The sequence below is a fragment of the Cyberlindnera jadinii genome (genome assembly GCF_001661405.1).
Source record: "Cyberlindnera jadinii NRRL Y-1542 unplaced genomic scaffold CYBJAscaffold_27, whole genome shotgun sequence".
Lineage (NCBI taxonomy): Eukaryota > Fungi > Ascomycota > Saccharomycetes > Phaffomycetales > Wickerhamomycetaceae > Williopsis > Williopsis jadinii.
This window is the reverse complement of record NW_017963678.1, coordinates 3292-15254: the sequence shown is the minus strand read 5'-3', so window position 1 is coordinate 15254 and position 11963 is coordinate 3292. Positions and strand designations below refer to the sequence as shown.

Genomic DNA, 11963 nt, shown 5'->3' with positions numbered 1-11963 from the left:
GGTGATCTTCAACCTGGTCTTCATGCAACTCCCCATAGGCCAATGGGTAATCCAGTGCCATTGGGGTTAACTTCATTCTGTATCTGTTGCTTTGTTGTCTCTCTCGTGAATACCGAGGCCAGGGGTGTGACAAATGCCAAAGTTATTGCTTCGTGTGCACTCTTTTTTGCCGGTGTTGTGGAAACAATATCTGGTCTATGGTGCTTGGTTATTGAGAACACCTTTGCTGCGACAGCACTGGGATCATTCGGTGGATTTTGGATGGGCTACGCTGGCCTGTTGATTGATGCGTTTGGTATAACCTCGAGCTATTCAACGACGGAAGAGTTGGGTAATGCGCTTGGTTTCTATCTTACTGCTTGGACAATATTCGCATTCTTGATGTGGCTATGCACGTTTAAATCCACATGGCCATTCTTTATCCTCTTCCTGCTTGTTTGGGTGTTCCTGATGTGCTTAGCTATTGGAAAGTACAACGACAATACTACAGCTACAAAGGCAGGTGGTGTGCTGGGATTGGTTGCCACGTTTGTTGGATTCTTCATTGTCTATGCAGGTGTTGCAGATAGCTCAAACTCGTATCTCACAATCCCGGCAAGTCCAATGCCACATGCACCAAGAGTTTAGCCTTAAGCCATATACTTTGAACACCCTATTTTAGCTGATTATGACATATATTTTCTTGGTTTAAAGTGATGTAGTGTCATTCTAGAAGAGCACACGTCGATCGACACAGGTGGTTTTTACTATAGTGGATGGCTTTGGTGCCTTAACCAGAGCCCACCTTACAAAACATAGACCACCATGGTGAATTGAATCACTTAGATGTGATACAACAGCTAAAGTGACCTGAGCGTTCAATGACTCGACACGTATAATCAGAGTTCTTTACATTCCACGGCGTTCTTCATTAGTCGTCGTAACCAGAGCAACAAGAGTAACAACAACAAGCCAGAACAACACAGTGTGGTGTCCGGATGTATATTTCATGCTTTTTTCTCTTGTCCGGGTTTTTTTTTGTTGGTTGAACAGACAGCACCGGGGATTTTAGAGCCGTTGGTCGAAAAATAAACAAACAAAACAAAACAAAAATAAACAAACAAACATCCGTTTCCCTCTCAGATAATCAAACAACGGATAACAAACATACACGAAATGGACCAAATAGACAAGAACCTAACGCTCGAGGACCAGATTCCCCTTATAGCCAGTGCTGCACAGGCACAGAGAAGGAAGAGATCCAAATACAGTCGAGGGGGGTGCCTTCAATGTAAGAAGATGAAGGTGAAGGTGCGTACCACATAATTCTACATTCCCAATGCGTATTGTCGACTAACACGTTGTAACTAGTGTGATGAGGCAAAGCCAAAGTGCATCCGATGCTCCAAAAGGGACAAAGAGTGTACTTATGCTACAAATGGGAGTAAATTCCGGATGGTTGAAACAGCGCTTGAAGCAAACCGTGAGCAGGCTAACAATGCGTCATTCGGGGCCCTGGATCTTATAGACAAGGATCTATCTGCGAAAATAGATCAGGCAATTGCGCTGGATGAGAGTATTAGCCCATTCATTGCATCTCCTCATGAATTGCCTGATTTGGCATCCAGAATTGATTACGCTCTGCTCAAGCAGCCGTATGGGGGACCTAGAGTGGAACCTACACGCGATGCGGTTCTCGATTCCGATACCATTTTCTCATTCCCATTTGAATCCATACTGTCGCTAAGTGATGAAATGCACAGGAAATACTTCGATGTGTTCTTTTCAGAGTTTGCTGAAATCGTTGCTCCTTTGAAAGCGTCATCAGATGCGTTCTTCTTTAGGGATGTTGTCATACAGTACTCGATGAAAAAGGACTACCTCTATTTTGCAATGCTGGCATCCGGGGCTCGACTGTCTTATAGAAGAACACTTGAGGACGACGATCAAAATGCATGTGCTGCTTTTATGAAAAAGACACTAGAGCTGTTGAATGATTATACAATGGTGTTGACTTTATCTAAAGATCAAGTTGAATCATTAAACTTGAGTATAATTGTACAAACAGTGGAAACTTTGACTCTGACAATACTTTTACTCACATCAGACAATGCATCCAGTATGAAGGACAGCTGGAGAAGCCATCTTAAGGGGGCCAAGGAGTTACTACGGAAGGTATTCATAGACGAGGCATTTCCAAAGACAAAGGTATTGACATTTTGTAAGTGTTGGTTCACCGGGTTTGAAATACTTGCTGGGCTCACCGCACCTTTCGGGGGAGTTCTGGTCCAGTCCCATGAAATAGAGAAGCTTTCAACTAATGTGAATGATGAAAATGAAGTTCAAATACTCAGGGAATTACAACTTGTCTCAAAAGAAGATTTCAACTACATCTTTGGATTTCATAACAAATTGCTTCCGCCTCTGATTAAATTAATGACTCGGATGCGTAAGGGGAATACCAATATTGGGCCAAAGGCCGATTCTGATTTTGTCTTTGATATGATTAGCGAACTCAGAGCGTTCAAAGATTATGACTTCACAGCTATAGAACTGGATTCTAAATATCCATGGGCACAAACTACACACATGACCTATGTGAATGCAGCATTGTTGACAGTTTTAACCAAATTTCTCCATGTGCCTTTGGACACAAGTGCCGTTATTGAACTTGTCAACAGCATTTTAGACTCAGTTACTGCTGGAATAAAAGCTGAAAACGCTACAGATAGTATCATCTTCCCATTGATGATGGTTCAATGGCCACTACTAGCTGCTGGATTCAGCGCTAGTACGGATGAGCAGAAGTTCAAATTGGATAGCATTTTCCATCTGTTAGCAGGCTGGGGCTCAGGGTCTGCACAGTATTCAATTGAAATGATGAAAAGAGCATGGAATAACATAAACCCCAACCTTAATGTCGATTTAATGGCCTACTGAGTGGTATACGCAATAAACGATCTATTTTCTCAATACTCTACGCTGTTCCTCTCTATGGATTTGCGAACAATCCATTCCCAATCAGCCGTGAAAATCGCTATGAGTTCTGCAATGGCTAAAACGAAAACTCCAGAACTTAACCCAAACCATAGACCTTTGAGTCCCCATCCTCTATGGAAGGCCAAATACATTGCCATAGGCAAGCCAATGGCGTAATAGCAGAAGAGATTCAGATTGCTTCCAATTTTCTGACGACCCTGTGCTCTCAAACAGCCCGCTGATATAACATTCACCGTATCAAATAGCTGGTTGTAAGCCAAGACCTGAATCACCACAAGTGTCTGCTCAATGACTTTAGAATCGTCTGTAAACCAGGAAATGATGATGTCCTTCCCATTGTAGACACTTGATGCAAGGACCACTCCGAGTATAAGGGCAATGATAAGTGACACTTTAATTGCAATCTGAGCACTGATAACGTTCTGTGATCCAATGTAAGTTGCTACTCTTGTACATGCCGCAACACTCAGTCCAAATGGGACCTGGAAGACGAGGGATGCACAGGTGGAAGCAATTGACTGAGCAGCAAGTGTCTCTGTACCAAATTTCGCAGCACTAAGCGTCAAGATCTCAAACGCGAGGAACTCTGCTTCGATCATTATAACACCAGGCAATGCTAAAGAAGCCATTGGACCCCAATTCTTACAGGATTCTCTAATTTGAAGCCCATTCCAGCATTTTGATCCATCAACATAGGCAGCGTAACATAGCAATAGGAACGCCATGAGGGTATAACTGACTGCAGTGGCAAGGGCAGCACCATAGAACCCAATACCAACACTTGAGTCCCACACCAATACGTAGTTTAGCACAGCGTTTATCGGTGTGCAAATATATAGCACATACTTGGCCCCGTGGAAATTGCCTTGTGCTTGTAAAAATCTCTTCCCTGTTTCGAAAAGAATGAACCCAGGAGAACCAAAAGCCAAGATTCTCAGGTAGTTCTGTGCAAGCGATGTGAGGTCCTTATCAGGGACGAATAAGTTAAGAATTGAGGCTGAGAACCACCACATCAGGTTTATCGGAATGGCAATTACAAACACCATGCACACACACCTCTGAAAATGGAGCCCAACGAGTTTCATTTTCCCTGCGCCGTATGCTTGTGAGCAGAACGTATCGAGCGAAGTTGCCATTCCTTGGAACACACCGGCACTAATGTTGAAGGTCATCGCAGATAAGGAAACTGCTGCGAGCTCAGTCTTTCCAATGTGACCCACAGAGAAGATCGAAACCACGTTCAATGAGTACTGGAGGAAGAAGGTAATGATCAATGAGAGTGACGACTTTGAAATTGCAGATGCCTCTTCCGCTGTTGTTGTGATATATCCATCTTGTAGCGTGGTGGTGCTATCGTCAGAGTTGTCATGGATTCCATATTCCTCCTCCGGGACAGTTGGATCAGATAGGAGTCTTGAAGTTTCAGTAGTGAAAGTAGACATGTGTGAGATTTCCCTATCTATGACACCTTCAAGGACAGAACAGCAGCAACAGTTTGACCAGGACAATCGTCTCGATATATACTTGGAGGACGAAGAAGATCGGAAGGGAAAAGTAAAAACTGCTGATGGTGATGATGTTGGAGCTGACGGCCATCGGGATTTCTTTCCGTAATGGACAACGATAGCCGGCCAACGCGCGCGGAATTTCGACTACGAAAACGGACAAGTGCGATGGGGCGTGGCCGATCCATTTTTAGACCATTCAACTGGTAGTGATTCTTAGTTGGCGGTGATGTTTTGATGGTTTGGTGAGCTCTTCTCGTCTTATTCTTTGGTTTATTGTAAGGAAGGGTCTTTACCATCCGATTGTGACGTGTATATTGAGCTGCTGATGAAGAGTAATCAATCTCTGCAGAAGTTTAATTTAACTGTACACAGTGCCGAGTTGAAGTAACAAAGGCTCTATGCATTTTCAGCTCGTTAGTTTATCCCCAATAGGTTGAAATAGTTGAAATCAGCTCCTATGTTTGACCTCGCTGTTGGAAATTCCACTAGATAATACCCTAGATATCAGCTATATTGCGCTCAGTAGATGTGGTAGACAATATCTTTTTCTTTACATTTCTAAAGACATATAAAAATGCTCACAATCAGAGAACCAAGACCTGTTTCGTCAGTTGAGAACGAAGGGAACAACGAAGACCTTGTGGAAACTGAGCTCAGAATATTTCATAAGAGTGACATTAAGGATGTTTACAGGGGATGCTTCTGCTGGAATATCTTTGAGGATCACCATTGCTGCAGAATGCTTCTCCATGGTTTGAATAAACCATTTCTGGAACAACTTTGAAGTATACGAGCCGTAGCTGGGATCACAGTATAAATTGATGCCGATTTGTGTGTCGTAGATGTAGCTCAGATCTTGGCTTTATGACACTTGACGGATGCTGGATGAGAAGACTCTCACACTCCATGGTTGACTTACGACGTGATTTCCTTGATCATAAACACATGGAGAATATTTGTGGTAACTTATCGTCCACCTGAATATTCTTTGACGTGTCATATACTTCAGATAAGCACGTATTAACATACTAGAATCACACGCTTATGTGGTTTGTAGCAACTGTGTATTGGTTGGAATGTCGTGATAAAAGCCTTGGTTGTTTTGGTGAAGGCTACTGATTTGTCAGAAAAATTTCGGAATTCATTAGATAACAGTACATTTCGTTGAGTTTCATCATGAGAAACCTGGTGTAGCTCTTGAGAAACCTGGTGTAGCTCTTGAGAAACTGTTCTTATCCCATAGTTATCTGGGACTAGCCCTGGATAGATGGTGTAATTGGTTATGCAGGAAGCAAAACTGAAGAATAGGCACCAAGCTGCTTTGACCAGCATAAAAAGATAATTAGGTGAGATAAAACTTCAAAGTACTACCATTTAGGAGTAATTGGTGTGGATGTTAGGTGGTAAGAGCTATTACGGAGATCCAATTTCTTCTGTGGTGATTTGAAATTTGGTGCTTCGTTCATACCATTGTTCTTTTCTATTCCACATTTTAACAGTGAGTCAACACCAAATTTCAAAGAATAACCCAACACGAATACCATACGGTTATTCGAAGAGATCTGAATTCTAGTCTAACAAACATGAACAGCTCAAAGCTCCCCTGCGGTTCTTGAGTGCCATTGTCTTTTGTTGTTACTGTCATATTTTAAGCTATGGCATAACCTAAACCTATCGATTTCCGCACAATCTGTTTTCCAAACGTTTTAGTTTCTGTTACACAATACATAATCTTCTTTATTATCCACTAGCCATCTCTCTTTTGATAGATCGAGGTTATGCTTAACCTTGAAGGGTATGAATTGACTTTTATTGTTACTCATTGTGTCTTTTGTACCTAAAGTCATCCAGCTATGACCACATTGTGCTGACTCTACAAGCTACACATAGCTAACAGTTTAATTCTCTCTGATATAGAGCTCTACTAACGGTACTCTAAGTCGATTTTTTCCAATGGAAGCTGTTACTGCCATTGAACGTTGGTGAAGTTAGCTATCGTTGATGCCTTGTTATGATTTCACAATTTTTTTGCTGACTCTAAACATCCGCATACCATTAATATCAGGGGGCTGAAAAAAACATCAACAAAGCGGAAGGAGACCTCATGTTATCAACACTCCTATTCCATTGACAATCTAAGCTTGGAATCATTGAAGGATGGTAGCTCTAGAATGAGGTCCTGGTAATTAGAACATAACGCTATTCCAAATGATTTGAAAGGTTTTGAGTGACTGTGAAAGTCACAGGAACAGTGTTAGAGATAGCATATGTCAAAGTCTTAATGGTTTCATCCATTGTACAAGATTTTGTCTTCCAATAAGAGATATGGAGATCTACACTTGTAACAGCAGATCAACTAGGACATTGGAATAGGTTAAGGCTCAAAGAACTGATGGAAAAACTACCTCTATCCCTTATTTCAACGGGGTAAGGTCCTCTCCTTGATTAAAGCTTCACACAGGTCTGAATCAACACTAGACATTTCAATTGGCATTTGCATGCGATCTCTGTGTTATTCGACCTTCGGATCTGAGTTTCGGGTTTATTACCGAATTAATCGAATTGTAAACTATGGCAGAACAATAGTTTATTCCCCTTTTTTTCATATCTTATCGAAGCAACCTGGAATATGAACTATCACAGTTTGAGTGTTTACACTATGGTTTGAATAGAAGTCTTTGGACCATCGTATTTCCTCCTTTCCTAAGTTCTCACGAACAAACCTGTTATCTTGTATGTCTCACACCACATTGCTTAGGTATCATCTCACTATCATTATTTCATATTACTACTAACGTTTAGCCGGCACTTGAAGTGCAAGAGAAGTGTATCAAAAACTTTTTGGTTGTTGATTGTATAATACATTGTGATGTCACAATCTTTTGAGAAATATAAGTTGAACACCAAATAGCTCATCTCCATAACGTTATCTTGCACATATGCGTTCACTACGTTTCAAACTCAAAAAGTAGATGACCCAAGCACATGAAGAGGTCATTTAAAGTGTTACTTAATCGTTGCCAGCGAAAACTCCTATTCTCTCATATCTCACCGTAGACAGTAACATCCTCTGGTGACGTAGAAGTCAAGTAAACGCAATTAAAGTCAAAGCTGATCGCATAGAGAAAAGCATCTTTTGCATTCTCTTATGTACATCTGTAACAATGAAGTTCAGATCTTTCAGCTCTAGAAACAACTTTGAAACACACCAACCCATTTTCAAAGAAGGTGCTACTGCTATTTGGCAATCTGCTAAACTTGCAATAATCTCATCTGCATCTACATATAGTTGTTAGATAAGTGATTATATCCACGGTCCAGGTAGAGCACTCCACAAAACAACAATTCAACTACAAAAACAACCTTTAGCTTTCGAGATGACCAAAAACTTCGAACAATAGCCTGACACCAATGAAGAAACACCACCAAGCCCTGTAATTATCACATAGCTCCCATCAAAGACCCCGGACTATAGGTATGGGCAATATACTGCGTCGCGCACATCAAAAATTTGTATGGGGGAGTGACGTCCCCCTGGTGCGAAATATCTCTTTTGCTAAAAAGATATCGCTTGGTGCATCTATTAGGGTGACTAGAAGGGTTAACATGTATCACTGGATTTCTGTGAATGTTAATTACACACTGCCACTAAGATCATGTCGTTAGCATGAGAGTAGCGTGAGTTGTGATGGTTTTAAGAATGTAAGCAATTCACGGAGTTTTCTTGAAAACAGACATCTTCGATTGAGAATTGGGAATATTCGTCATATAATGTATATGTATGACTTTAGAAAAACAGAACTCTTGAAACCAATTTGAAATAGCTACACAAGACGACTGTTAGGCCAATGGATCAGATAATACAAGTTTAAGTGTGATTTTACAGTATTATCAGCAGACAAGATTTTTGTCCAAGTGTTTAAGAATAGCCGGGCGGTTTGGAATGATGTGCGGATGTTTCTCTGTTTGGAGAGTCTTCAGTGGAGGTAAATGGCTTTAAGCGGCATTAAGTGGCCTTACAACTCAGGGAAGTTCACACTGTAGCTGAGATCACTTTACGGGGAGATTCTACACAGGGCGAGGAGCTATTTCCATATACGGTGGTGATACACGGGGGGGTTTTGAAAACTTGGGAATTTGGTTGAAAGCCCAACGCGTTACCAACGCGTCAAATAGGTTTTCTGCATGATCAACAATGGTTATCAGTGTCTTGGTAGCCATAGAGTCAACACTTATTGGGAACCAGTCCTGGTAGTATAGAAACTTCTTTAATCTAACTGTGAGTGTTTGTTACGATCCATATTGGTGCACAATATTAACAGAGTATTTGAAAGTGACATAACAACCCCTTGATCTTGAGTTTGCTTTCACCTTCAAACATTAGCATGAATAATACATATCAAACAACCAGCGTTGAAGTTGTGGAGGGGTTCCATGTTGATCACGACTTTGGTGTTGCCTTTGACCCTATAAACGGATGTGTCATCAACCCGTATTCCAGCAAAAAGATATCCAAACCCACTCAAAGAGCTTTACGGGCCTGCTTGGATCGGTGTGGGAACAATATCTACCATCAATTCAAAGTTGCAGCATACAACTGCGTGATGATTAGTGACACTATTCCTGGTCTTCAGGTGGAGGAGTTTAGTATGTGTTGCAGTTGCAAGTCCTTCTGCTATCGCAATGTTGCAGGAGCCAGGTCACATCTTAGAGGGTGTGCAACATTGCCCAAACGTTCAATCCCATCCAGAGGTTACTGTTTCTACTCTGGTCAACAACTGAGATACATAGTGATACAAGTGGGAACATCAGCACGGTCTGATGGTTTTGCTCCTGGTCCAGTCGAAACTGTCACTTATCCATTATCTCCCATGCCACAATTGAGAAGTGGTGATGCGCAGCAAGGGGTCGAACCTAAACATCAGATAGAAGCATGTGCGCATATCGACGAGTCGCAGATCATCGATTTTGTTCAGAGATGTAATGGCTTCAAAGAAGAGAATCCTCTGATCTGCTTGATGGATTTCAGAGAACAGTGGTTGCATGAATCTTCTCTTATGAAGTTGGCAAATGACATTTACGAATACGCTCTCAAGTATCATAAGGATAGAAGACATTGCTTTGTGAGGGACTCAAGGGTATCGGAACACTCAACTACTACAAAGGATTCACCCTTTTGGCTCAACGAAGTGACGGACTCTACTCAGAAAGCTTACGTCAACGTCTTCAAGCAGTGGATCTGCAATATGTGTGGTCTAATGAGTTCGGCGTCTGTTATGGAGAGGCTCAATTACAATGCGGATCTTTCCAATTATTTGAGCGTGCTCTACTCTGCTGCCACTACTGGATTCTATGATAAGACTGAAGTGACACTTGCTCTTGCTAAGGCAACACGCATTATGATGGTTGACCCAGGAAACGTGGAACTGTATTCGGACAGCTGTGGACTTCTGCTGGTAGGTCTTGCTCCAAAAGATGAGTCCGATAGATGTAACCAGTTTGTCGTAACTGATTTACAGAAAACCTCGTTGCAGGCCCGGCGAATGGATGCCGTTGTCAATTTTACCAAGCTGTTGATTTCAAGCTCTTTTGACGACGACACCGAGAACGAGACATTTCAACACTTTATTAACACGTCAAGACAAAGACTTCCGAGATTTGAGACACTCTTACACATAAGATATCTTTCCAAGCAATGTGTGGTATCAGGACGACTGCCACTTAGTTTGATAACTGATTCAGATAACGGTGTTCGCTGTGGTACGTTGTATTTCAAAGAAGAGTATCTTCCAACGCTTGTTCAAAATGGGATCAGTTCTTTCAAGAAAGATCTCAATCGTCTGTGCAGAAAGTACCCAGCACTGGAGTTTCCGGATGTTGATAAAGTATGGCAATATATCCTTCGCAATGGGAAAGAAGATGTTATGGAATCTGGATCTGGGTTTTCGATGTTCTCCTCACTTGGTGGTGATTTTCAGCTCACCACTTTCCCTAAGACATTGATGGAAGAAGCTAAGAAGAATCCATGGAAGACGGTGAAGGAGTTCCAATCAATAGCGATAGATAATATCTTCCCTCTGCTCTTGATATCCGTTTTTGGACCGACGGGAGGCAGTGAATACGCAAGAGCCACATGGAGCAATACGAGGATCCTCAACCGGTCACTCTTCAAGGATGGGATGTTTATTATGGCGGGTTCAAAGACGAGAACATCTCAGAACAAACCAAATGCACGGGTAAGAATAGTGCCTACTCCGATTCTGAAGTTAATTGCTTATTACATCTACATCATCAGACAGATAGAGAAACGTTTGCTTATGGTTGGTGGGGTTGACATAACGAGTGGGCTCGAACATCATGATGAGGAGCAGGAGGAGAGCGAAGGGGAGGATGACGACTACATTGATGATATTGATAAGGATGAGGAATACTCTGTTCCACTGCGCTCCCCGACAATCCGGGACATGCTTGACACATACATCTTTCTATATGGAGACGCCATCTTGAGCAGCAGTAAGCAGACTGCTATAATCAGAAACTTCTTCACGAGAAATGTTCCATCGAAAGGTAAAGCTCATGCTAGTGGCATGACAGGAAGGATTCTACGTCGTGTACTTATGCACTTTAACCGTCAAGTCATCACCAAGGACAGCCGGACTTACTCCCTGATTCACTTCAAAGATCCAATTGAACTCATTGCAAACCATTCTGTACAGACTGGCTTATCCACATATGCAAAGACAGCTGAAGTGAACTACGCTATTTTGGCTTTGGCCGATTGTTGGGCGCGTTTTCTCTTTGAATCACCACAGGCCCTAGTTGATCAAGTTGCCTTCAAGTACCATATCGATGACTCTATCAACACCAAAGATTCATACCAATTGCGTGCGGTTGGTACTATGTTATATGGAAAAGACTTTGACTACCTGAGCGATAAGCAATGTTGGATATCTGAGACATCGTACTTCACAAATCAATCCATTCTGGTGAATTTGAAGACTGGTTTTGGGAAGACGATTGCATCGCTGCTTCCAGCTGCTGCTGATGCGTTGCACTTTAAACACAGACATAATCCGAATCATCCAGGGGTGCAGCGTACGACAGTGATACTTGTTCCCTTTGTTGCTTTGCTACAGCAATACGAAGAACTGCTTGAGGCGAAGTTTAAAGGTATGGCTACCTTTGTGAAGTACTTTCCAAGCAATGGCATGATCCCAGATACTCTGATATCTCATGACATTGTTCTGCTGCAACTTGAACATTGTAGAGACGATGTTGTTCTTTCGTTCATGGATCGATTTGCAAAACCCACAATGGCTGTGGATGGAAATCTCCATGTCATTTCACGTATAGTTGTCGACGAGGCTCATGTCCTGTTGTACGATGCTAGCTATAGAGGATTGGCAACTTCTGGAGCAGAGATGATGTTAAAGGGGACTAATATCCCCAAGACATTGTTATCCGGTACTGTCTTTA

At 42.0% G+C, this 11963-nt stretch overlaps 4 protein-coding genes across 4 annotated transcripts in view; 3 read left to right on the top strand and 1 right to left on the bottom strand.

The window, feature by feature from the left end:
* CYBJADRAFT_178915 (acetate uptake transporter family protein) overlaps positions 1-627 on the top strand; it is a gene marked incomplete at both ends in the record, with an annotated part of 2796 nt that extends 2169 nt beyond the window's left edge. The window contains one exon of the mRNA XM_020216964.1: positions 118-627. Within this exon, the coding sequence (XP_020067765.1) occupies positions 118-627 (510 nt within the window). The remainder of the gene's footprint in view (positions 1-117) is intronic.
* Positions 628-1224: 597 nt separating this feature from the next.
* On the top strand, positions 1225-2940 carry CYBJADRAFT_169977 (Zn(II)2Cys6 transcription factor). The gene is made up of 2 exons (XM_020216012.1): positions 1225-1290; positions 1351-2940. The coding sequence occupies exons 1-2, from the start codon at positions 1279-1281 to the stop codon at positions 2917-2919; spliced, it is 1581 nt and encodes a 526-aa protein (XP_020067764.1). The 5' UTR covers positions 1225-1278; the 3' UTR covers positions 2920-2940.
* Positions 2929-4490, bottom strand: CYBJADRAFT_169976 (MATE family efflux transporter). The gene has a single exon (XM_020216011.1). It carries the CDS (start codon positions 4419-4421, stop codon positions 2949-2951), a length of 1473 nt encoding a protein of 490 aa, XP_020067763.1. The 5' UTR covers positions 4422-4490; the 3' UTR covers positions 2929-2948.
* A 4382-nt stretch (positions 4491-8872) lies between these two features.
* Positions 8873-10224, top strand: CYBJADRAFT_164972 (uncharacterized protein; the record flags this gene model as incomplete). Its single annotated transcript, XM_020213893.1, has 2 exons — positions 8873-10189; positions 10213-10224. The coding sequence occupies 2 exons, from the start codon at positions 8873-8875 to the stop codon at positions 10222-10224; spliced, it is 1329 nt and encodes a 442-aa protein (XP_020067762.1).
* Between the last annotated feature and the right edge of the window lie 1739 nt (positions 10225-11963).

Excerpts from the sequence above, each read along its gene's own strand:
- CYBJADRAFT_169976 (XM_020216011.1), bottom strand. The coding sequence starts at position 4,421 with ATGTCTACTTTCACTACTGAAACTTCAAGACTCCTATCTGATCCAACT.